Source organism: Misgurnus anguillicaudatus, chromosome 17, assembly GCF_027580225.2.
Source record: "Misgurnus anguillicaudatus chromosome 17, ASM2758022v2, whole genome shotgun sequence".
NCBI lineage: Eukaryota > Metazoa > Chordata > Actinopteri > Cypriniformes > Cobitidae > Misgurnus > Misgurnus anguillicaudatus.
Window position 1 is genome coordinate 18121730 of NC_073353.2, and position 26950 is coordinate 18148679.

Below are 26950 nucleotides of genomic sequence, written 5' to 3' on the forward strand. Positions count from 1 at the left end.
GGTGTGGTCTTGAAGACACAAAGATCACACACACAGACAACACTTGATCATTGCTTGTTCTTGTAAAGCCATAATGAGTTTTTACTTCATCAAAAACTGATGTTAAAGGCCTTCTCTACTTCATGCTTGTCTGTGTTTTTTTTATTTGTCACTGTGCGTGGGTAGCGCCTGCATGTCGAACATGAACTTTGTGGGTTCAGCACTTGTGAAAGTTCAAGAGAATCCAAGTTCAGGGATGTTTTTAAGAACAATCAAAGCAGAACATCAGTATCACTGAGAAATAATACCTGCATGGGGAAGATATCCTTTATTCTGTTCAGCTCATGCAATGCATGGATCAAACTATCTGAAGTGTGAAGAGAGTTCTGTGTGAACTTGTTTTGGACGTGTTTAACACGTTATATCACTTTACCTTGCTTGTTTATTAAGAAACTAACTAATAACTTACTTTACATTCTATTGAATGAGAAAGATACTGCTGCTGATGTGTTGGCCGCCATAGAAACTCAAACAAGTCAATTAAAAATTGCTGTTTAAAAAAAATCACACCAGGGGGACAGTTGTGACATTTAAACATGTGCATAAAAAGTTAAAAACACAATTCTTGGTCTATTTCATGTAAAAACACTCGACTGACTGCAGATACAGGTATGCTTCTGTGGTTTTATAGTTGTGTATTAAAGACCTCTCACCCCCCGAGCAACAACACAAATCTTTATAGATCAGTCCACTTTTTCATTTCATCCTCCCACTGGGTTATACATGGCAGGTGTGGTAAATATTTACAATAACTGTTTGAATCATGTTTTGTATTTGTAGCCTATGTGTTTTCTACTGACCGGCTATTGAAATGGAAGTCTCACACAAAAAGGGAAATATGTCACATCACTTATAATAAAGTGGATACAACACATTAAAATGTTGTACTTTTGGGCTAAAATATTATACTCAAGGACCTATTGTGTTCCTTAAAGGGACACTTCACCCATTTGCATTAAGCTTTGTATAGTTAGAACCCCAGACATGTTTTTGAATGATCATGCATAATTTTCTCAGTTGCCGCTGAGACAGGAGAAATACAGATTTCAGTGTTGCCCTTCCTTCTTTCAATGATGTAAAAATCATCATTTTGCATCATTGAAAGAAGGAAGTCCAATATCTTAGTTGAGGGAGTGAGACTACAAACACCTAGCCTGACGTTGTCATACTCAATTCTAGTCAGAATTTGAGTCTAATACCGCTCCATTGAGCTATAATTATGAGGCGTGTCTCAACCGAAAAATGCCTCTGCACTCAATTGGACAGACCTACGACCAATCAGAGCAACGGGGTGTGAGACGTATGTTGAAATTGCGTCTTTTGCAGCCTGACCGAACTGCTAGTTATTTCGCTACAATGACACTAACATTGTGATTATACTAAGTCTGAGTTAGCGAATGTACATCAACACCTACTATGTTTACAACATTTCGTTTATATCACAATATTAAGTACTAAGTCATACAGTCAGACTATCTCTTACCATTTGTACGTTAGGTGAACTTAATCCACGACGATACCCATTACGTTCGCTTGAAAATATTGGAGCCTAGCATGTCCTTCCACTTATACAGCAACCACGATTCCGGGCTTCCGAAAAAAAGCTGGCAACGACCGCTAATTATATCCATCTCGTCATGCACGCTGAGTTGCATCGCTGTGATACCCATTTCAGTTGCAACCAACTTTTGCCGAATCCCGTAGGAAGGACGGCAAAAACATCAACAAATGCCTTGCTCGCGTTTCTCTGTTCCTCTTTTAAAATCAATGCTCTGTCGATATCTTTTAGAACAGACCCAATGTCATAATCCACACATCTGAATTCTACAGCGGCAGCCATTTCGTTGTAAACAGATTCAACACACGCGCTCTTTGGTGACGTGGTTACGTTACTGTTGATTATCTGTCCATCATCGTATAAAGCCCGCCCTGACAATTTGATTGGTTCGACCAGCTTTGGGTCTAGCATAGTAGCTCCTCAACGCAGAAACCCCAGACCGATCTTCCCGTTCTCAAAATCTTGTGGGTGGGGCTAAGATCGGCTGGCACCCAGGCTGACAAACACCCCTTTTCTCGGTCAAATAGGCACCAAATTCTAAATGTATGTTAAATTTCACCTAAAAAAATATAACACACTTTCAATAAAGATTAATGTTTCTAGGGTGAAATGTTCTTTTAAGGAACAATTTTGTACCAGTTAAATTTTAGGGGTACAAAACGTTAACGGCTCCTTCAAAGGTATAATAGATCCCTAGGTAACAGTAATGTACCCAAACAGGGACAACATTGTATTATGTTTAGTAATAGCTTTATTCACAAGTGTGTTTTTGCTCGTATTCCAATAAAGCAAATGCTATTTTTGCAGTACTATTGAGGATGGAAATTTAGGATGAAGCTCATATTTTTGAAGTGATTTCCAAACATGTCTTTTAACATTTCTAAAATAAATGCTTGCCCCTACATTGTCAAAAAAGCTGTTACAAATCGTCTCAGGCTGTCACTGAGGCACGACCATTTAAAAAGTTCTTAATATGTTACATTTATACATTTGGTACCAATCTGTCTCGCTGAGGTACTAATATGACTTCTTTATGTGCAAATGTGTACCTCTTAGTGTTGTAGTCAAGACCACCTAAACCGAGACCAAGTCATGACCAAGACCATGACAGGCCGAGACCGAGACAAGACCAAGACTTTAAAGGGTCGAGACCAAGTCAAGACCAAGACCAAGACAGGCCGAGGCCAAGTCAAGACCAAGACCAAGACCATTGCAAGTCACTGCATTAAAACACTTATGACAAAATGTGGAATGCATATGATTAGGCACTTCTTGTCTGTGCTTGTGCGTGCGTGTGAGCCATCAGAGAAGTTGATAAAATAATCAAAGGCATTGCAGATATGTGGGAATTTATCTTTGTCTATAAGCAAATAAAAGTGAACAAACACCAAAGAGCTGAAATCAACTTAACCATTTATTCTGAACTGTCTTTCCATGGCTTGCCATCCACTTAACACAATGCAGGTGTTTTTAGTAATAAAATTAGAAAAAATGTCATTGGAAGAAACAATGCCAACATCATATGCCAAACCTGGATATACTGCATAAAATTAATGATAAAAAATAAATTTGTGATGTGCCATCCAATGTGCCATTGGAATAAAATTCCAAGTCCTCTTTGTCTTAGACCGAGACGAGACTGAATAAAAATGCGGTCGATTCCAAGACGAGACCAAGACCTTTAAAAAGTGGTCTTGTCTCGAGAACTACAACACAAGTACCTCTTAAAATGTTACTGCCCCATTTACAACTGGGACTATTTTTTCTGACACTATACCCTTCAGGATCCATGATCCTACCATGAAAAAAACTTTGTCTCCCTACAGAGGCTTTCAATATTATTTCTGTTAAAGAGATCTTGGTTTATCTGTCAATATTAGCCTGGGTGCAAAGCTATGGGCCAGTTTCCCAGACAGGGTTTAGATTAATCCCGGACTATGCCTTAGTTGTTTTTACAAACATACCTTACAAAAACATTAATGCTGTGCATCTTGTGAGAAAAAAACCGTGGCACTGATGTATTTTAAGCTAGGTCATCGCAAGCTGTTTTCAGTTCAGACCATTCAAACATGCATTTTAGTCCGGGATTACACTCCTCTCTGGGAAAGCGCCCTTTGTTTTACTGCTGCATATTTTGCAGAGCAAAACACGCACATATGTGGAAAAATTTGTACATTTAATAATGCTTTATTCACAACTTGCAGTACACTCATTACAGGGACAACCCTTAAAACCTGGGGTTAAAGGCACTATAGTGATAGATGATTGCTCATTTCTTTGTAGGGCTATATGGCCTTGAGCTTTAGCCACTAAACAACCAAAAACTGAACCAGACAAGATTACAAGAATCGCAGATTATTAACAGGACGACCAGGCATTGCTGATAAAAATAATACTAAAACTGTTAAGGGCGCTTTCCCGGACAAGGAGGGCCTCTGGTGGTGGATGGTAGAAACTGCAAGATTACATCATACTACCTGTTTTCTGTTCTTTCTAAACAAAGTTTTCCCAGATTCACAGTTTATTTGTGCAAAAATCTATTTGTGGCAGTCAGTTTTGATTTTGTGGCTGGCATTTTAAGTTACTTGTCCAACCAAAACATTCACATGTCTCAGACAGTGAAGCCGTGATTTTCAATGGCACATATTAGAGTAGTATTCTTCTGATAACTGTTAAAATTGTCATATCTAGCCAACTTAAAAAATTAAGTCAATATTAGTTTAAATATTTTGTTGACTTGTTATAAAGAGCATGAAAGTGTGATTAAATTAATTTATTTTGCTATTGATAAAAGCACTAAAAAAAATAAAAGCTTATTGACATTATTTCTAAATGGATGTCCCACTTTAAATATTTGGAAATACTTCAAATAACATAACATTAGCAAATCAATCTTGTGTAATTGGTTATGTTGGACCCAATCAAAAATTAAGACAAAATCAAAAACAAGATCCACCAGTGGTCTTTTATTGCAAACAAGTGCATTTTGTGTATTTTGTGTATAAAAACGTTCTAACATTCCAAAGTTGGAAAGAAGCAACATTTCCAAAAATGTCTGTCTGTAATAGCATTTTAGACATTTGAAACATATAATATTTGAAACAAACAATAAATAACATGTCGAAATGTGCCTGGAGCACACAATGATTATCTTTGCAACTAATGTTTATTACTACTTTACTTTTATACTTTAAGTTGCTCAAAGATTGCACAAAAATTCAATACACACAGATAATGTACTACCTTTCTTAGTTTGTGTACTAGATATAAAAAAAGTTTTGTAGCAAAACCTCTTAAGCAAAATGCTACTGCACCTTCCTGTTTTTCCCACTTAATATTTTCACCAATTGTGTTGCTTATTAAAAATGTGATAAAATTGCAGAAGCAAAATGAAACAGTCAGTCTTCAAATGAAAATAGCATCACAACTGTTCATTTTGCATATATACACTCACCTAAAGGATTATTAGGAACACCATACTAATACTGTGTTTGACCCTCTTTCGCCTTCAGAAATGCATTAATGTGGCATTGATTCAACAAGGTGCTGAAAGCATTCTTTAGAAATGTTGGCCCATATTGATAGGATAGGATCTTGTAGTTGATAGAGATTTGTGGGATGCACATCCAGGGCACAAAGCTCCCGTTTCACCACATCCCAAAAATGCTCTATAGGGTTGAGATCTGGTGACTGTGGGGGCCATTTTAGATCAGTGAACTCATTGTCATGTTCAAGAAACCAATTTAAAATGATTCAAGCTTTGTGACATGATGCATTATCCTGCTTAAAGTAGGATTGTTGCGTGTTGTGGCTTCACAAATGCTTTGCTGCATACCTCGGTTGTAACGAGTGGTTATTTCAGTCAAAGTTGCTCTTCTATCAGCTTGAGTTAGTCGGCCCATTCTCCTCTGACCTCTAGCATCAACAAGGCATTTTGGCCCACAGGACTGCCGCATACTGGTTGTTTTTCCCTTTTCACACCATTCTTTGTAAACCCTAGAAATGGTTGTGCTTGAAAATCCCAGTAACTGAGCAAATTGTGAAATACTCAGACTGGCCCGTCTGGCACCAACAACCATGCCACGCTCAAAATTGCTTAAATCACCTTTCTTTCCCATTCTGACATTCAGTTTTGAGTTCAGGAGATTGTCTTGACCAGGACCACACCCCTAGATGCATTGAAGCAACTTCCATGTGATTGGTTGATTAGATAATTGCATTAATGAGAAATTGAACAGGTGTTCCTAATAATCCTTTAGGTGAGTGTATGATAATTATCTGAGAAAACATTTGGCATATCATTGCTTTGGAGATAATAGTCACATCCATTTTTATTTATGGGAACTCATTGGTGGATGCTGTTAAATGCAAGGCTGGGTTTGATATGTGGTGCCATAAGTCCTCTTCAGCATTGCCTAAGCCTAACTGTTGATACTGAACATGATGGGTATCACCCTGTGTTGTGTTCACGTGTTGATTTTGAATGTTTCTTAGTGAATGCTCAGCGACATATTTGGCTCTCTCTACAGCTTTTTCATGAAGTCTCTCCTCTAGAATTGCCGAAGTAAAATAAAATAAACAATTCTGTATGTTTGTAACAACATTTTTGCTATATGAACCTTCTGGAGGCCCCTTGGGGGTCTTCAGACCCCCTATGTTTAGGTCATGTGACTGATGAGGCATTTATAACTCTTGAATAAAAGCAACAAAAACATGTGAAATAGCGATTCACTTAGTAAGTGTAGATTATAGAATTGTATTGCACAAAATATATTTTTTTTAAATCCTCAAGACTTAAAAATAAAATAAATTGATAAAATGAATAAATTTTCGCGCAAGGCAGCATGGGGAACCCAGGCTTATAAATTATACAAATTATATGACTGTGATATTTATTGCATTTTGTCATTGCTGTTTTTCACAACATGATGGCGCTCGTCTTATGTTTGTACAGCATGTTGGGGCGTGTCCTCACCGCATGTCAGCCAGGTAGTACAGTACTGACTGACATTTACTGCACTACATTCAAGTTGGATTATATGTACTTTACAATCTATCATCCGACTCAAAACTTTACTCACGGTAAGATCATTCGGTTTATTAATCTCATGACAATTTTCTAGTCAGTGTTTTGGTTAAACTTAGTCAGAAATCTGGCCATGTTTGTGCTTGTGTGTGCTTCATTCCGAGCCTTTGTTTATCTCTGCTTAATATCGGCGGTCATTATGGCGGTGTTTGTCAACTGTAACGTGCTGTTAGATGTGAAGACTTTGCCTTTTAAAGAGAAGAAGAAGCTGAGGTCAGCTCTTCTGGATAATGGAGGAAACATCACTTATGTAGTCAACAAACAGGTCTGTCTTCTGTTTAACAGACTCTTCTTTGTTCTGACGTTTATTAAAGGGGTCATAGTAAAAATCGCACTTTTTTCCCTGTTTAAATGCTACAATTGGGTCCCGGGTGATTCTATCAATCTAGAAAATGTGAAAAAGAACAACACAGTAACTTAGTTTTGGTAACCCATTCTCTGCAAGCATGTGAAAAAATAGGTCATTCAGATTTTGCACGTTTTGTGACATAAGTATACAATAATACTGCCCCTTAAAGGCGGGGTGCGTGATTTTTGAAAAACACTTTAGGTGTGTTCGAGTTCATGCGGCACTGGTCAGACCAATCAGCGAGGCTGTCCGATCGCTTGCAGTCGAGGGAGGAGCTGAAGATGGAGCCGTAAAGCCGGACACCTACTGCTTGCCGTAGTGACGTTTGCGCCGTGATTTCTTTATTTCTATCGTGAATTAAGTGAATTAGATGGTGAATTTGTTAAAAACAAACCTTTCAAATGTAGTTCTAAACGTAGGTTCATGAGGAGCCTAAATATCAGAAGTTTGGTATTTAAATTTTTATTTTATTAAACAACACAATATTACTAATGTATGCATATTAACGTGTTTTACCTGTTAGAAAAACATGAATTTATAATGTTTATTAGTGGAAGTGAAGGTTAGATCAAACTTGGAACTCACGTGATCATTGTCCTCAGTGAGGCGACCAATCACGAAGAGCTGTGTCGTCATCACAACTCCGTGCAGCCACTCTGGAGAGGCTCTGCGGGCTGAGCCAGCCGGCTACTCTCGAAACGCTCTCGCGTTACTTTAAAAGGGATTTGGGCTGAGTGCCAAAACACACTTGTAGCCAATCAGCAGTAAGGGGCGTGTCTACTAAACAACATCATTGCGTTTGTGTGTTGTGGGTCTATAAAAAGAAGGTCCAGATTCTACTGGGGTAAGGTGTGTTTGTTAAGGTGATTTCAGATATCAACATTGGCTTTCAGAGATCATGCACCCCGCCTTTAATCTGCACTATCTAACCACGGCACTTCCATTTAGTGCAGAGAGCAAGAGAGAGGAGGGAACAATTGACAGCACAATTGAGTTTCATTTTCAACAAACCACAATCATTGTGATTAGGGCTGCACGTTTTCAAGTTTTTAATTAACCGTTAACCGACACCCTTAGCGGTTAATACTCGGTTAACCATATTATGTGCAAGGCAACCCAGAGATACAGACACACGAGAAAGGGGTAGTTAATTTTTTAACACCTTTAATAACCACATTTAAAACGAAATTAATTTATAGAAATAAAACGCAGTGGTAAGGACAGAGCAGTATGTCACTGACTTTGCGTTCGCGGGGATGGTAGGCTGGGCGAAAGTACTCGCAGGCTCCGCGGCCGCCTCTCTATGATGCCCGGGTGTTGGCTGGGTTTGTTGCGATAGTCGGTGAAACGGTGATTACCGGTGCTTCAGCCTCTCACCGGTTAGATCACTTGCCCACCCCGACACCGTCTTTCACCGTTGTTTTATTATTTTCTTGTAATTAAATCATTTAGCTTCGTTAGAGAGAGCAAACACTTATAACTGAATGTGTCTGCTGCATGAATTCACAGCGGAGCTGAAGGCGAGTCACGTCACAGAGCAGCAGGTGTCAGATTTCATTTATTATGTCAGAGTTTGCGAGGCGAGCTGACTGACCAGATGATGACAGAAGCCGTGTGCTTACTCGTTTTTGTTATAATATATGATGTTTAATATGAGCGAGATCGTTTTGTTGTTGTGTTTTTCATCAAGAAAAATAAACCCATCATTTAAGCAGCGCTTTATGGAGAAGTAGCCGGTTGCACTGCTTGGACGAGTTCTGCGAGAATTACCTGCGCACATTGACTCAAGCACTTAATTAAACCAGCTGTTGCACTCACATTGCACGCAAATTCATACGCGATTTAATGCAGCTTACGCAAGCGCTGCATTTAAACAATTGCGTAATTCAAAAGTGAAAGTAAAATGCGCACGTCTGCATGCATTAACCAGTGGGAAAATTCTGTCACCGCAGCAACCCTAGGTTGTACATGAAGTATATAAGCACTGGATTGCAATACCTGCATTTTGCCCTGTCATTCTCGATTTTAAAGTGCTCCCAGGCTGTGCTTTTCTTTGCCCGCTTTATATTAGAAAACTGGTCATTACTACTTTTAGTGGACATTACAAATGTCTGGGAGCGCTTTGGCGGTGCATTTTGGTGGTGCAAAAATGTATTACAACTAAATTCAATGCACGCCATTGATGACACTTAACCGAGCAAAATGTTTCACTCGGTTAAACAATTTTTAACGGTTAATCGGTTAATCGGTTAACCATGGACACCCCTAATTGTGATCAGTGTTTGCATTTTATCAGCTCATTTGCATGTTTAAGGACACACCCAAAAACGGCACATTTTTGCTCTGACCTACAAAGTGGTAATTTTAACATGCTATAATAAATTATCCATATGATATTTTGAGCTAAAACTTCACATACACAATCTCTGGACAGCAAAGACTTCACATGATGAAATGGTTAATTATAATGAAAATTGTATTGGTTGTAATGGAAACTATAATCTTCTGTACTGGTGATCTGTTGGGTTATTTGACAGATGAGAACCAATACATTTTAATGTTGTAATAATACCTGAAACATACGACATATAGGATTTTAGCTATATTCTATAAGGTATAGGACTTTGTCTGTATTTATTATGGATAACATTAGAATTAGTATTATATATGAGTTTAATTGATCTGTACTTTATATAATTTGTTCAGTGCTCTTTTGTGGTGACCAGCAGTGTGGATGATCTGAGCAGTAACAGACAGAAGAGCATTCACAAGTTTCAGATCCCTGTGGTTGGGATGCAGTATGTATGGAGTTGTCTGGATAAAGGTCATCTCCTGCCTTTTGCAGAGCATGTTTTGACCCCACAACTGACACACCCCAGTTCTCAACACAGCTTCCTACGTAATCCAGGTATTTATGAAGTATTGCTTTATATGCTTCATGCATGTGAGCAAAAAGAAACATACAATTTTAAACACAGGCAGCATAGTCATGATTTGTTGTGGTGTGTGAATTGATAAATAACTACTTTATTGTATAATCTGATGTATTTAAAATTATGATTGAATTGTGCTTTAAGTGCATTTTAGAACTGCTGTTGAAATAATTTTATTTCCTACCCTAAAGAGTTAAAAGTGTTGACTCAGATACCAGTAAAAGGGAGCGTCATAGGTCAAACTCGGACTGAGATTCTTGAGAAGGGCGGACCCCATCCCGGGAAGTTTAGGTGAACTCTTATTCTATACTGTAGATGTTTGTCCTTTATTGACAAAGACAGCATGTCACCTGTGCTTTACTACGTTCAAATCCATTATTATAATTTTTCCATTTGATGTAGCTGACTGCCATACAGTAAATTTTTTTCTCCCACTGCAGAATTTACAAAGGTAATCATGATCTGCCTGAATTTCCTTCACATTTTCAAGTGGCCAAGTATTCCTTTTTTAAGAAGGTAAGATAATGCAACATACAGATGAACAGATATTTCCAAAGACTCTTAACTGCTTTAGCTGGACGATCACAGATTTTCGCAGATTCCAATTTAATTGACAGCATATAGGCTACAAGCAAAAATCCAATCTTTCATAAAAGTTTACACCCTTAATAGTGCACTTACTGCCACCAGCTATTAACACAGATTACCAATGCTATACCAACTTGTTTTTAACACATATCCTGATGAATATTTATTGGGACCTGCTTGCAAGCAGTGCACTCTTCCTGCTTCCACATGTAATGAAAACTCATGTAAAATTCAAAACTAATTGAAACTATCACTATTGGATTTGTTTTAATGTGTGTTTTCACATCTGCACTTTTTAAATTGTGTATTGCAGAGTAACTCGAAGACTTTATCAGTTTTGGAGCTACAGAGTGCGAAAGGAGAAGCTGACCAACAGTATCGCGTCTTGTGTTCAGTCTTGCATGAATCAGAGGTTTGATCATTCCCATCATAGTGAAAGATTGATAGATTTTGCCAACGTTATAATTACTCTGTTGTACGGTGTCTGGAAGTACAGTTGGAAACATTGATAGTGTTTTGTGGTCATGCTGATTTAGTCTCTCTCTCTCTCTCTCTCTCTCTCTCTCTCTCTCTCTCTCTCTCTCTCTCTCTCTCTCTAGATTTTGCCAACGTTATAATTACTCTGTTGTACGGTGTCTGGAAGTACAGTTGGAAACATTGATAGTGTTTTGTGGTCATGCTGATTTAGTCTCTCTCTCTCTCTCTCTCTCTCTCTCTCTCTCTCTCTCTCTCTCTCTCTCTCTCTCTCTAGATTTTGCCAACGTTATAATTACTCTGTTGTACGGTGTCTGGAAGTACAGTTGGAAACATTGATAGTGTTTTGTGGTCATGCTGATTTAGTCTCTCTCTCTCTCTCTCTCTCTCTCTCTCTCTCTCTCTCTCTCTCTCTCTCTCTCTCTCTCTCTAGAAGAAAGTGGTATGGGACAAGCTTGTGTACTGCAGCACCTCTGAAGATGCTTTGGAAGCGTATGTGATGCTGATGAAAGAAGAGAAAGATAAAGGATTCACACAGATTTTTACACTTCCCCCTGAGGCTGAGCGCTTGGCATCCTACAGCTTAAAACAGGTTTGATGGACAGAAACCTCTTTATGTTTCTAAAAAACATTTACTGAAGATGTCACCGAAACTGAAGCAGTGGTTAAAGGGATATTACACCTAAAAATGAAAATCCTGTCATCATTTACACACTTTCATGTTAGGCAGACATAAGGCTTTTTAAAAGAGTGTTAATGCTAGTATTTTATATGACATGCGTTTGGCCAATAAGCATACACTTACGTCATGAATAGTTTGCATTGTGCTGGTTAGACCCTACTCCAGATTAGGAGCTAATTTAGACCTAGAAAAAGGCAGTACCAGTACTAAAATCTTCCCAGTTCCTGTGGTCTGAACATGACAAAAAAACGTGCAGTTCCACAAATAGTTTGAGTACGAAAAGGTTCCTGCGGTGTGAAAGGCCCAATGCTGCTTCTAAGATCCACAGAATCCAGAATTATAATTTGAAGCCCTTTTCAACATAATATTAAATATGATCTTAACACATCTCCAAAAATAAAATAAGAGGATTAAAGGTCAGTAATGTTTATAGCTGAAATGTTGTTTATTATGATTATGTGTATACAATATTTACTCGGCCATGTTTGCCGTGTTTAGATTTTCATCGGTTTTCATAAAAAATGGGTGCAAAATTAACATCTGCCCTTTTGATTGAGAGCTTCTTTTGGAGGAGAAGCTGAACTGCAGCACACTATCACAGGAAGTTGGCGTCTTCGTGGAGCTGGTTTGGACCGAAGCTCTTGGTTCTCTTATGGCGCTTTTCCATTGCATAGTACCCCACGGTTTAGTTTAGTTTGGGTCGGGTCAGCTCACTTTTGGGAGCTTTTCCATTAGGTGCAGTACGTGGTACCCGATACTTTTTTTCGTACCACCTCGGTTGGGGTTCCAAGCGACCCGAGCTGATACCAAACGTGACACGAAAACACTGTAGATCACTGATTGGTCTGAAAGAAACGTCACTAACAGCGTCATCGCTAGCTTTACCTGTGCTAGGCTAGCTTGCGCTGTCTCGAGCAAACATGTTGTCGTCTGTGCTCTGCTATAAGTTCCCAAACTCCCTTTTAGCGACGAAAAACATCTACATGTTGAGAATCAGGGACACCATAACAGTTTTTTCCAGACTTGCAGTTTGTGGCGGAACATTCGCGTCGAGCACGTCAGCATTATGTGCTTAAATGCAACTTCAGTGAGACTCAGCGGAGCGCCGTCGGCTGACGCCGCGGGTGTTTGAAACTGTCATGTGATACAGAGTTAGTGATAAACGCGATGTGCAAACATCTATTTGTGGTGGCCAATTTTAATTTTGTGGCGGACTGAGAAATAAATAAATGTTTGGGAATGTACAACAACGCTCTCCTTTCACTTGTATGATGTCACAGCTGTGGGCAGCGCAAATATAACAACACGCCTAAAATCCCTCCCACTGCGAAGTGATACTAAACTCGATGGAAAAGCTAACAAGGCCAAAGTGAGGTGAGCTGACCCGACCCAAACCAAACCAAACCGAGGGGCACCATGCAATGGAAAAGCGCCATTAGTAAAATCCTCACGGTCCCTGTTTCCAGCATCAGCCTTAATGATGTAAGAGTGAGCTTAGATAACCACGTGAACACTGATATATTTCATATCTTGATTGTTGTATTTAATAGCTCTGTGATGTTGCAGGTGAGCAGGGTGGAGGGATTGCTGCTGCAGGCACAAAAGACTCAAGATGAGAATAAAGTCAAGACCCTGCTGGAGGAGGTCAACACTCTTCTACCCCTTCAAATAGCCGACCCTCCTTCCAAACACAAGCTTGTGTCTCAGAAACTAGACCTTTGTCAGGTAACACATTGTTGAGATTGCCAAATTAAGCAGTCCTTTAGCTTAGATTCATGGTAGTGATTCAATAATGCTGCTAATGTTTGTAATGTCAAGGAATATATGAGGTCCTTAAACGTTTATCTGTTTTGATTTCTCTAGCTGATCCGAGATATTCTGAATGTGAGTGAGGCCACTATGAGAAGCCCCTTACCCTCCTCTTTGGGAAAGTATCGTGCCCTGAGATGCAGCATTGATGTGGTCCCATCAGAAAACCCTGAGTTCACTGTTATCTCTCAAATGCTTCAAGACAAGTATAATCACATCATATTCAATGTTTATGTTCTGACATTCTAACACAGTTTAATATTTATTGTTTTAGAGTATGTCTTTAAATTATTTGGTTAATTTTTGCATCTACAACAGGCCTATTCAGATTCAGCAGATTTTACGTGTAAGCAGGGGGGTGGAACTTCAGATGTTTAGGGAGGAGCTTGGCAACATTAGGCCCCTCCTCCACTCGACTGGTACCAACAGTTTTGTTGGAATACTTTCACGGTAAGAACACATTCTTTAAAATATATATATATATTTTTTTTTAAATGGTTATATTTTATTATTTTAATAATTTTGTCATGGATCACAAGACAACACAAGCCATAAGAATGTAATATTTTCTATAAGAAGTCTCTTATTAAGCTGAAAATCATGATTTGCTGTTGTCTGAAATCAAATTAGTCACTGTGAAAGGATGCAAACAATCTAGATATAGTGCAGTAAACAAAAAAGGGATAAGGTCCCCTCATAATACAACATGGGCAACAGTAATGTTGTTATGAAGCATGAGACTAAATAGATCATCCATTTGACACAGCTTCCCCTACCACCCACCTTAACTTTATTTGTTATTATTACCTATCAGTTTGTAATAATAAGTTTTTAGTACGTGTTCGTCATCACATACATAAATATGAACTGTATTAAGCACATCATATCAATGTGTTAAAACCGACACTGTATGCATGTTTATTTCTATCAGAGGTTTGCTGCTGCCCAGGGTCGGAGTGGAACAACACGGAATTGAGAGGACAGATATCGGAAATCTTGGAGGAGGCATCTACTTCAGTGATTCTCTGACGTCAGTGATCGATTTAGTAAAAGTTGTCATCATTTATTTATCCATATGTCATTTTAAATAGCTGTAATGTAGGTTATTGTAACCCTTTATTCTGTATCACAGGACTAGTGTGAAATACTCCAAGCCCAGCGTAGCCGATGGCTCTCGACTGCTGTTGGTGTGTGACGTGGCTCTGGGCCAGTGCAAGAACCTGCTGAAAAGAGACACCACTTTGACCTGCGCCCCCGAGGGCTATCACAGTGTACATGGAGTCCGCCGAACTCCAAAAACTACCTCAGAGTTTCAGGTGCTTTTCCTAGTCCATGTACTTGAATAATCTGCTTGTGTGTATGTGATACAGTGTAACCTTTACATTCATTTGTGTATGTTTTACAGGATGATGAGTATGTTGTATATAACACAGATCAGATCAAACTCAAGTATGTAGTGCAGTACACTTTAGAGGAAGACCAGCTGACAGAGTTTCATCCTCAAATCGACACTTCTGAGGAGCTCGCACAGGCCACCGAAAGAATCTGTGAGGGACTTCCACTGATCAAGACATGTTCATCTTTTAAGAGTATTGGAGTTTGATGCGGTGGAGTTACAGATCATGCCACATTTGATGTTCTGTATGCAAATTCAGGAGTGATTTTGTGTTTGTCCAGTGCCCATTGATGACAGTGAAGGTCTGGAGTCCACTAAGAATCCTCTAGAGGAGATGACCGCGGGTCTCCTGGACAGCAGTGGCAAGACACTTCCTCTGAAGGCTGTCCATGTGAGGTGCAAATTGATAGACTTGTTTTGTGAGGTCAGTAACTCTAGTGGGCATCACATTTTGTTAGGGCACAATACATTACAAAGCAGGAGGTGCCAAATGGTTGTCCGGTGACCCCAGGTGGTCTGCAATCTGTAGTTAGGGGGTTCACAAAATAATTTGCTATGAATTAAAAGACAATCTAATGATTTAGATCTTAAAGTTTCGGAACCCCTGTTACAGAGCGTTGCATATAAGTCTACTTTCTCTTCTCTTCACCAGGTCATAATTTTTCAGACGTACTTAAACCAGAGTGAAGTTCCCATTGAAGCGAAATACGTCTTTCCACTGGAGGAAACAGCAGTGGTGTGTGGATTTGAGGCTTTTATCAATGGAAAGCATGTCATTGGAAAGGTGGTTATCATTCACAATTTGTCAAATGCACCCTCTGCTTTTAATTGAAACCTTTATGTTTGGTTTCTCATCCATTTTCTTTCTTCCTCCGGCAGGTTAAGGAAAAAGAACAGGCTCGTAAGGAATACAGAGAAGCAATAGGGAAGGGCTACGGAGCATATCTAATGGACCAGGATGAACCTGTGAGTTTTTAATATTACTGTTTCTTTATAGATATATTGATTACAGCAGTCAGACCAAAGTCATCATGCAGCGTCTGTATGTTTAAGACTCCACAGAGAAAACATTAGTGTTTAATGGAGTATCAGACAGTTGTCCTCAGATAGTTTCTTTAAGTCTGTATGTTTAAGTCTGTATGTTTATGTGAAACAGGATGTATTTACTATCAGCGTTGGGAACCTTCCTCCAGGAGCCACAGTTTTGATCAAGGTGACCTTCATCACTGAGCTGGTTGTGAGAGGAGGCTCCATCATCTTCTCTCTGCCCGGCAGTGTAGCACCGTGGCAGCAGAGCGCCGCTCTCAATCAGACAACTCAGGTATGACACAGTCGGTCTTTTGTCACGGCTGAACTTTAACACTGTATGCAATACTGTTAGGATGTTTCAGTCTGTTCTGTAGAGGAATGAAGTTGTGTTGTGTTTCAGGGAACTGTTGAGAAGATCTCTGTGACCGAGCTTCAGTCAAAGGGGTACGAATCTAAATTCACTAAGAATAAATTGTACCTACTAATAGCATCTGTTTGGATTTCAAACTAAAGAAATCATGCAAATCAGGGTACAATGAAAACACAAACTCATAGTGTAATTCTTTACTTATACCCAGTGTTTGGTTGTAAAGGATGCAGCATGACCTTGCTTATGTTACTGGAACTGTACTGCATTACTAAAGTACCATGTGCTATACTGGGGCAATATTTTATTAAAGTCTCTCTTATTAAATATCAATATTCTTAAATTACTTCCTCAATCTCTTTCTTTAGGGAGTTTTCTCTGCGTATGTCCATTGAAATGCCTTATGAGATCATCAACTTAGAGTCTTCACACCTCATCAAAATCAAGGTTATTTATCACTAAATGCTTATCTGTTTCTGTAAATAAGCATTAAAATGCATTAAACAAGAAGGGATATTAACAGTATTTATCTTTATCTTCCCCACTCAGAGGACAGACTGTACGGCTGTGATCAGCACTTTGCCAGGACAAACTCTTGGATCTGATGGGCTCCAGGTGACCTTCAGTCTTTCTAAGATCCACATGCCCAGAATGTGGGTGGAGAAGCATCCAGACAAAGAGAGTCAGGTACAGAAACCATCAGTTTACACCTGCTATTAAAACTGATTTACAGTAGATAATCTGAAGTGACAAACTGCAAACTTTCATGACCTTTTCATTTACTTACCTTCATGTTGTTCTAGACCTGTATGATTTTTTTAAAAAGAAGATACTTTGATAAACGATGGTAAGCACATGGCTGCTGGTACCCATTTACTTCCATAGAAGAAAAAACAAATACAATGGAATGCGATGTTGGTACCATCAATTATCAAAATATCTTCTTCATCATTTATCACAATACTTCCATTGAATTTTTTTTCGTACTATGGAAGTGAATGGATGCAGACAGCTGTGTGCTCATCATCATTTATCAAAATATATTTTTTTGTGTTCATTTGGGCTTTGGATTGAACCTTGCTTTTATCCCGCAATGATCTCTCCAGGCCTGCATGTTGGTGTTTTATCCAGACTTTAAGTCTAACTCTGAAGGTCCATCCAGTGTGAGTGATGTCATCATCTTGTTGGACACCTCAGAGTCAATGCGGGGAGACGCCATGCTAAACGCTCGCAGGATTGCTCTTCAAGTCCTTAACTCTTTAGACCGCTCACTAAAGATCAACATCATCTCTTTTGGCACTGGTTAGTGCTCATCAACCTGCTGTTGAGATTTGTATTGCTATTTTTAGGGTTAACTTCCCTATTTGTCTGTTATTTGTTTCTCACAGTAAAGAGGTTCCGGTGAGGAACAACATGATGGATCTTCATTTCAATATAAATTCACACTGCAATGTTAACCTAAGGCTCTGTTTACAACTGGTATTACTACGTTTTGTTTAATTGGATCACAAGTGGTCGAGAGAGACACATTCCCCTTTACACCTGGTGTCCACCTTTGTCTGCTTTTGTCCTGATAACTTCAAGGGGATGGTCTATAGGCAACTCGTTAAAACACAAGCGGGAGAAATTATGGGCTTAAGTTGACACGCACTAATATTATGTCAGAGTACCGCTGCTTTTGCTGTTAGTAAACATGCTGCACAACGTTTTGTACATGCATATGTAATGGCTTTCTTTTATATTTCAAAGTAATGATTAAATAAGCAGCCACTATTGTGCTCATTACATGACGCATTAGATTAAAATATAAAGAGTAGGTGACCTTTTGTGGCTGCTCAAACCACATATTTAGCATCATCCACTTGTGATCTGATTGACCAAAATGCATCCAGGTGTAAAAAGCCTCTAAGTGTAATTTCTAATATGTCTGTTGTAGATTACAAGGAAGCGTTTCCTGCACCAGTGCTCTTAGATGAAACCTTTGAATCAGCCAGAAAATTCATTATGGTGAGTAGCCGTTAAAATGGTTAAAGATTGGTGTTTCTGTACAGCTGGCTTGGGAAGAATGCATAGAGAGAATATGTTTTATACAGTACATTTCTCTTAGGAGACTTAACTGCGCATGAAAACGTATAACTAAATTATTACCAAATAATTGTTTAATCACTTAACTGTGACCCAGTCTGTGATAACCCTGCTAAAGTGATTTTTTTGTGATTTACTGTACTTACATAAAAGAATCCTGTGAAAATATATAACCTTGATGTCTTTAAGGCCAAAGATTCAAAGATTGAATCAATGTAAAATCAATGATTGAGGTCAATCTTTGATTTGTAATTAGATTCAAACTTTAGTCTAGATTTCACAAACAGGGTCACAAATCTCAGTTTCTCTGTGTATCATTGCATTAATGACGTCTTTATCAACAGTCGTGTAATGAATCGGGTGGCAGCACTGAGTTGTGGAGGCCTCTCCGTAGCCTGAGCCTGATACCTCCATCACATGGCATGAGAAACATCCTGCTGATCTCTGATGGACACGTACAGAACCAGGCGCCGACTCTTCAGCTGGTCCGAGAAAACTCCTGCCACACGCGAGTCTTCACCTGCGGCCTCAGGTCTGTCTTTAAAGAGGTTTTTAGGTTAAATCAATGGAGGTGAATGCTAATGTTGCCTTTCTCCTTCCTTATAATGTCTGTCAATTAACATGTATTACACTTATGAATCTACAGTGTGACTCATGTTTGTCTTTGTGTAGCCTGACAGCTAATCGTCATATGCTCAGAGCTTTGGCTCAAGCAGGCGGTGGGACGTATGAATTTTTTGACACAAAGATGAAACACACATGGACAGAGAAGGTAAATCATACCTGACTAACCATCTATCAGTTTTTTTTCTTTTATTTAATAAGTGAGAGCGTTACACTAGACCAGGGTCTCACATACAGTAATATGAGTCTCACAGCTGCTCTGATGATTGTGTTTAACTAAATGAATTGGTGATTTCAGGTGCGTGCTCAGGTTCAGCGGGTGGAGTCTCCCGGCTGTAGATCAGTGGCAGTGAAATGGCAGCAATTTAATCCCACAGCGCCCCCTCCTGTTCAGGCCCCCTCACAGCTTCACGCTCTCTTCAGTGACTGTCATACACTCGTGTACGGCTTTGTGCCACACTGTACTCAGGTAGGATTGATGATCTGATACTGTGCAGGTAAATCAGTTCGGTTCATGTAGTGGTTTTTGTTTTTTGTTAACTAGCAGTGTGATTATGGCAATAATTTGAATGCACAGTTCTGTCTGTATCATGACTTTTTTTACACTTCATCCTTTTCATCCTTGTATTAGGGCGGTAAGATGGCAAAAACTCAAAAAGTCCTGTTCATATAATTAATCCAAAATACAAACTGAAGTCTGAAATATCTTGATATGTATTATTTACTCAACTTGAGTTGTTATGCATTTATTATTTTGAATGGTATGTTGTTGGCTTCTTCAGGCCATGCTGTTTGGTGATCTGAGTGGACAGGAGATAAAAACAATGGTGTCGACCACAGAACTTCAAAAGACGAAAGGAACTGTGAGTGCCAGCATCTTAAATATTTCACATAATCATCAATATCATCGTTTGTTAAAATGTTATTGAATTTGTGTCTGTGTTTGTGTGTGTAGTTCCTTCACAAGTTAACAGCCAGAGCGATCATCAGAGATTATGAAGATGGCATACTCGGAAACAGTGAGGCAGAACATGAGGTACAATATTTCTTTAATATGTTCATGTAAAATCATCAGACTATGACATGCATACATGCGTTTTGGCAGATGAAGTTGACTTGATGTTTTTATCTGCTTATCAGGGAAAGAAAGCAGAGCTGAAGTCTTACATCACTGAACTCAGTAAAGAGTTCTCCGTCTTGTCTCAGTTCACCAGCTTTGTGGCCATTGAAGAGAGGGTAAAATTACTACTGACCTCAAGATTTTCTGCTTAGATCATTGATGCTAAAACACATTAAAGAATTACAATTAAGGCAAATCTATATATTTAAGCTCATATTTACATTCTCATGGATGTAAAATTAGGTGCTCATGTTTAGTGAACAGATTTGGGTTTTACAATAACCAGTATAAATAACTGGAGAGCAGAGTGACAGATATGTATATGCATGCAATTCTCCTGAAATTAAATTTATTTTCAAATTAATGATCACTATAAGATAATATGTATAAAAAAATCTAAGGAAAAAAGTTAAAAAAGGTTCACATACTAATGTGGTAAATGTTTCCACACTGGGAGTCATATTTTCTCACAAAAAGGCAAAATTAAACCAGTTATAAAAACAGTACACAAGTGACTTCAGAGTATTCAGCTACAGTATATAGGAATAAATAAAATATTGGAAATTATACTCTGTGTGCATGCACAACAATAGCCGAGATCTCCTGTCCACTTCTAGTTCATACCACACACATCCTCAGCTTCCACCATTATTGTCAGATTTTTACTGATAACTGATTACTGATGCTGATATACCAAATAATAACCAGTTTCATTAGTATTGCCAGTATTGTTCAACCACTGCTAATGTGAGATACCTAAAAATAAGAATTACGTTTTTGACCTAATTCTCTCTTTATAGGACCAGAATCAGCTTGACACTGGATTCACAGATATTCCTAAACTAATCGCAGAAGAGGATGTGGATATTCTGCCTTATATAGGCTGGACTGAGGATAAAGTAAAGGTATTAGTTAAATTCTGGTTGTAAAACAACATAAGTAAACATGATTTTGTAATTGGTTGTTTTATAATGTAACTATAGCTATTAAACTATAAGTATACCACATTTAGCTTATACCACCATGCCAAACATTTTGTTTTGTTTTTCAGGTAGACTCAAGAGACTCCTTTGAATGCATGGCCTTGGATTTGTGGGAAAGCCCTACTGGGCCCCCTCCTCCGCCTCCTGTCTTTGGTGCCATGAGATCTGGAGGTTTTGCTGGGTCTTCACGCTGTATCATGCAGGCCGGGCCCATGCCCTCGCTTTCTTTACCTGGTAAATCTTTAAGAGGTTTTGGTTCCCAAGAAAGCTCAGCTCTCTCTGTGCAGCACTTCGGTTTATCAGGCCCTCGAACCAGACCTTCATCAGATATTGATTTATTTAAGTGCAGCGTACAAGATAGAAGCGTGTCTTCTGCACCTGGTAAGTTGACTTGCATTGACGAGGATCTTTTTGAGAGAGACTGTATTTAAAACAACTGTTAATCATATGTCTTATTTCTTAAGTTTTATTTAGAGAAAGGAAACAAATAATATTATATCAAAAACAGAGGTCAGGCTGGCAAGAAACACACAGACGTGACATAGTGGCATGGGGTGAGCTATTTCAGCTTCAGCATGAGGTACTGTACATATTTAATGCACTACATACTACACAGAAAATCAATGTGTTTTTTAAATTAATATACATTTACCCATTCTGTTTGGACATAGGATGGATACTGGGAATGCACTGGGAGGCTCGGTAGCTTCCTTAGCCTGGACATAGACTTTTTTGCTAATGTCTTCCTTAAAGAGAAAGGCATTTGTTCACTGGGTAAGATTTTTGTTGTCAAATTGGTGAACATTTTTTAAATAATAGAGATAACACAGTGTTGAGAGATATACATCTATATTTGTTGTGATGCTTCTAATAGTTATACTGTATCAGCATCTCTCAGCATCTCATCATCTGTCATGTAAAAGAAGGTTAACTTCTAAGGGAATGAGATCCTAGTGCGTGTATCTATTTAACCAGTGGTTGAAAGTGAAATAGTAGTTGGTAAACCAGATGTTTTGTCTGTCAGGTGCAAAGGCTCATTCAGATATTTTGAGATTGGTGGCCACTCTGTTGGTGCTGCAGCTGATTCGAGTAAAGAAGTCAGCCGAGGGGAAGCTGCTTCAGTCTCTCTTCTCTCTGAAAGACTCTGAGGGTCCCAGGTAAGAGCACACACACACATTATCATGTGCCATAGTTTCTCTTTATTAGATTCATAAAGTTTCCTTCATCCAGGCCAATGCACTGGGAGGCTGTGAAGAAAGCAGTAGACTGGGCTTGCTGGGCAGATAAACAATATCCATGTGTGTGCAGCAGACTGGAGTTCGGCTGGGATTGGGAATCATCCACACGCCAGTTACTGGGCTGTGATTCACCACTTCCATACTCTCCACTCATACCTGCTCTGGACAGGCGTGTGGGTTTATCAGTTATTTAGTAACTGGACAGAGCTTTTCACTTACATTTGTTGATTCAATTTCTGAACTTTAAACTTTATAACAATGTCAATAACATTTTTTATAATTCAGTGGAGTCTTGCTTTTGACTTTTTTAGTGTAACACAAAATGTTGTGATTTATTTTCCTTTCCATACAATAGAAATGAATGATAACTGGGGCTTTTCAAACCCAAGAAAACAATGAAAAGTCATTTTATGACTGTAAAATCAATTGTGAAATCTTGTGTACTTTATTTATTTATTTGATTTTGAGTCAAAATAAAGCATAATTTGTAACAGTGTAAATATATAGCTTATATAAATAAAAATGAATGCCAAAAGCACAAGCAGACAGAAGTTTAATCATAATGTACTGTAAAACTTATGGACTTAGTAAGTGTAAATTGAATAATAATCTTCATTCTGCACAAAATAGTAAAAATGCTCAAAGACTTCTGTTTGCATTTCTGTGTATATGTGTAATTATAATGTTGTGTGAAATGTTTGCCTAGAGACCTTTTGATAGTTCAGTGTGTTACAGTCAATATAAACCTTTACTCCTTTGGATTATTGAGCTGTCAGAAGAACAAAATAGGAAAGATTATGTAATGTCATAATGCTGTGCACTGTAATACAATAATGTTGCTTTAAAATACCTATTTAATGATACAAATGAGTTCTTGCAAGTAATTGCGGGATCACTTGAAATAATTTTGGTATTTTTGTAATGGCGTTTTTCGACCACATGATGGCGTTCGTCTTATGTTTGTACAGCATGTGGGCGTCCTGACCGTATGTCAGGAAGTACAGTACTGATATTTTCTGCATGTAAGTTTACACAGTCAGGTTGGATTATATGTACAGTTTTCAAACTAAATGTAACTCCTGACTCTAACTTTACTAACAGTAAGTACTCTATTACTATTAATCTCATGACAATAAAAGAGTTACTGTTTAATATTTAGCACTCCATCATTCCGAGCTTTTGTTTATCTCTGCAGTTTAATATCGGGGGGTCATTATGGCGGTGTTTGTTAACTGTAACGTGCTGTTAGATGTGAAAACTTTGCCTTTTAAAGAGAAGAAGAAGCTGAGGTCAGCTCTTCTGGATAATGGAGGAAGCATCACTTATGTAGTCAACAAACAGGTCTGTCTTCTGTTTAATAGACACTTCTTTGTTCTTGCGTTTCATCGGGCGCACGTGCTGTGACGCGATAAGCGTCTGGTCCGAACTTTACTTTCGGTTTCTGTTTGTTTAATTGTCTGGCTAGTTGCTGAAACTGAACTCTTAAACAAATACCTCGTCGAAAATAACAAATGTTTGGGTTCCTATGTAACCTAATCTACGTGTTGTTTATTTTGCTCGTTATATAAATAAACTACTTTAAAATGACTTTGTTGTTATTTATTCTTCGGAAACTATAATGGTCTGTAACGTTACTGGTAATCTGTTGGGTTATTGGCAGATGAGAACTAATAAAACAATTAAATCCAATAGAAATAAGACAAATAGGACTTTGTATTTAGACATCATTAGAATTTGTATTATATATGAGTTTAATTGATCTGTACTTTATATAATTTGTTCAGTGCTCTTTTGTGGTGACCAGCAGTGTAGATGATCTGAGCAGTAACAGACAGAAGAGCATTCACAAGTTTCAGATCCCTGTGGTTGGGATGCAGTATGTATGGAGTTGTCTGGATAAAGGTCATCTCCTGCCTTTTGCAGAGCATGTTTTGACCCCACAACTGACACACCTCAGTTCTGAACACAGCTCTCTACATAATCCAGGTATTAAACACTTATTGTTCTGCATAAGTATACTATACAGTACTGTGCAAAGGTCTTATGTCACAATCTTAGATTTGTTGTTTTCTTAGTCTCTTTATTAGAATACAACCAGAAAATACATTAAAATAAAGTTAAAAGTGTTTAGTGTGACCTCCCCGTACACTTGAGAAAAAGCAGAAACCTGCAGGATTTGTAAACCAAAATCAAATGAAACCTTTATGTCTAATCTAATGACTGCAGGACTTCAGTCTCCCCAAAGGAGGTCACACTAAATACTAACTTTTGTTTGAAGCCAGTTTGTTCAGAAAATTGTGCCTTTGTTTACATTTTGTGTGCATATTTCCTATATTTTCTGTTTTCCTGTATCTTAATAGAGAGAGGAAAAAATAAAAATGGATAACATTTTGTTAAACAACAAAGCTGGTGGTGACCTGAGACTTCTCCACAGTATTGTATAATCTGATGTATTTAACATACTATTTGTATTGCGTTTTAAGTGCATTTGAGAACTGCTGTTAAAATAATCTTGTTTCCCACATAAAAGTGTTGACTCAGATACCAGTAAAAGGGAGCGTCATAAGTCAAACTCGGACTGAGATTCTTGAGAAGGGCGGACCCCATCTTGAGAAGTTTAGGTAAACTCTTATACTATACTGTGGATGTTTGTCCTGTATAGACAAAGACAGAATGTCACCTGTGCTTTACTACGTTCAAATCCATTATTATACTTTATACTAGCTGACTGCCATAACTTTACATTTTTCTACTGCAGAATTTACAAAGGTGACCATGATCTGCCTGAATTTCCTTCACATTTTCAAGTGGCCAAGTATTCCTTTTTTAAGAAGGTAAGTTAATGCAACATACAGATGAACAGATATTTCCAAGGACTCTTAACTGCTTTAGCCATACGATCACGAATAAGGCCTGGTTTAACACAATGCATTGTGTGTGTGACCATATTAAAAGTACCCCCCCCACCATAATTTAAAGGTTTAATCATTGCAGGGCTCAATACTAACTTTTTTACTAGGAGCACCATAGCCCTATCACTATTGGATTTGTTTTAATGTGTGTTTGTTGTCACATCTGCACATTATTAATTGTGTATTGCAGAGTAACTCGAAGACTTTATCAGTTTTGGAGCTACAGAGTGCCAAAGGAAGAGCTGGTCAACAGTATCGCATCTTGTGTTCAATCTTGCATGAATCAGAGGTTTGATCATTTCCATCATAGTGAAAGATTAAGTGTGTTTTGTGGTCATGCTGATTTAGTCTCTCTCTCTCTCTAGAAGAAAGTGTTATGGGACAAGCTTGTGTACTGCAGCACCTCTGAAGATGCTTTGGAAGCGTATGTGATGCTGATGAAAGAAGAGAAAGATAAAGGATTCACGCAGATTTTTACACTTCCCCCTGAGGCTGAGCGCTTGGCATCCTACAGCTTAAAACAGGTTTGATGGACAGAAACCTCTTTATGTTTCTAAAAACATTTACTGAAGATGTCACCAAAACTGAAGCAGTGGTTAAAGGGATATTACACCTAAAAATGAAAATCCTGTCATCATTTACCCACATTCATGTTAGGTAGACAGTGACTGATGGACTCATTCTTTAACCCTGTAAAGCTTGACACGTGAAATAATTGTGTGGTTTTTTTTATTTAAGTGTTAACCTTTTGACAATATCCCCTCAAGAATTCATAACATTTGTTGTTTTCGTTTTACAAACGAACACAGTTTTCAGAAATGTTTATTTCAGAAATAAAAACTAATATTTTCATGGCATATACAACATTTTCTCATTACTACTATATGAGCTGTCCTCAGTAATCACTTCATTAGATGTCCATTTCTCGTTATCATCATCCTCATCTTCATCTACCTAAGTCATTTGAATTTCCATCCATAATCATGCTAATAAAATCTTCAACACCAAACTTTTTTCAATCTAAATGTACGCACAGTTACTTAAGAATTGCTTTTATTGCAATATTCAAACTAGGGCTGTCACAACGATTAAATAATCGTTTCATTTGGATAGTTTGACCTCATTGCGATGATTTCAGATCACCACAATGATTGCACATCTCTTTAAAAAAACACAAGAGGGAGCTGCAGCACGTGTATAAACGGAACCTATCAAATGGCGCTTTTTAACTGGCAGTGTAACGCAATACTTTACATTGCAAAGCCTTTCAACACAGTGGAAAAATAGCATTTAAAGAAATGCTGCAAAACTTTGATAAGCAGTATGAACTGTCAGATAAAACATACATTTCCAAAACAGTATTTCCAAATTTAGGGAAGTGAAGGATGCTATTCTTAAGGATTTGTAAGGAATTTATTTTCTGCAGCCACCACAGACATGTGGTCCCGTACTAATATGACCTTACTCTCTGACCTTATTTTTGGCCTCTATTTAGATAAACCTGGCAAAATATTTAAATAATCACAACAATGTGTAAAAATTATTTAATAAACAAACAAAAAATTATGAGAATTAAATGTCAATGCAATAAAACAGACATTTAATAATCATAATAATCAAAGTCATTTAATCATCATAGTCGGTACAATTTATTAGACAAATTTAATAATCGTTACAG

At 38.1% G+C, this 26950-nt stretch overlaps 2 protein-coding genes across 2 annotated transcripts in view; both read left to right on the plus strand.

Annotated features, from left to right (window-relative positions):
* Nucleotides 1-6780: 6780 nt before the first annotated feature.
* Nucleotides 6781-26950, plus strand: part of LOC129452316 (protein mono-ADP-ribosyltransferase PARP4) — a 35104-nt gene continuing 14934 nt past the window's right edge. Inside the window, exons 1-6 of the mRNA XM_073854828.1 lie at nucleotides 6781-6948; nucleotides 9739-9940; nucleotides 10157-10256; nucleotides 25119-25194; nucleotides 25463-25561; nucleotides 25638-25796. Of these exons, the coding sequence (XP_073710929.1) occupies nucleotides 6823-6948; nucleotides 9739-9940; nucleotides 10157-10256; nucleotides 25119-25194; nucleotides 25463-25561; nucleotides 25638-25796 (762 nt within the window). The 5' untranslated portion in view covers nucleotides 6781-6822. The remainder of the gene's footprint in view (nucleotides 6949-9738; nucleotides 9941-10156; nucleotides 10257-25118; nucleotides 25195-25462; nucleotides 25562-25637; nucleotides 25797-26950) is intronic.
* On the plus strand, nucleotides 13126-23071 carry LOC141349093 (protein mono-ADP-ribosyltransferase PARP4-like). The gene is made up of 28 exons (XM_073854816.1): nucleotides 13126-13191; nucleotides 13276-13434; nucleotides 13573-13724; nucleotides 13837-13968; nucleotides 14450-14548; nucleotides 14651-14834; nucleotides 14924-15065; nucleotides 15196-15338; nucleotides 15567-15698; nucleotides 15794-15880; nucleotides 16071-16235; nucleotides 16344-16387; nucleotides 16679-16757; nucleotides 16860-16997; nucleotides 17417-17612; nucleotides 18247-18317; nucleotides 18740-18927; nucleotides 19068-19167; nucleotides 19318-19488; nucleotides 19802-19882; nucleotides 19975-20055; nucleotides 20160-20255; nucleotides 20940-21044; nucleotides 21191-21503; nucleotides 21587-21702; nucleotides 21794-21896; nucleotides 22147-22279; nucleotides 22353-23071. Exons 1-28 carry the CDS (start codon nucleotides 13126-13128, stop codon nucleotides 22552-22554), a joined length of 3678 nt encoding a protein of 1225 aa, XP_073710917.1. The 3' UTR covers nucleotides 22555-23071.

Coding starts and splice junctions, on each gene's coding strand:
- LOC141349093 (XM_073854816.1), top strand. CDS start 13,126: ATGCAATGGAAAAGCGCCATTAGTAAAATCCTCACGGTCCCTGTTTCC. Junction 13,969..14,449: donor TTTGTTGGAATACTTTCACG/GTAAGAACACAT, acceptor TATTTCTATCAG/AGGTTTGCTGCTGCCCAGGG. Junction 21,045..21,190: donor GGACTGAGGATAAAGTAAAG/GTATTAGTTAAA, acceptor TTTGTTTTTCAG/GTAGACTCAAGAGACTCCTT.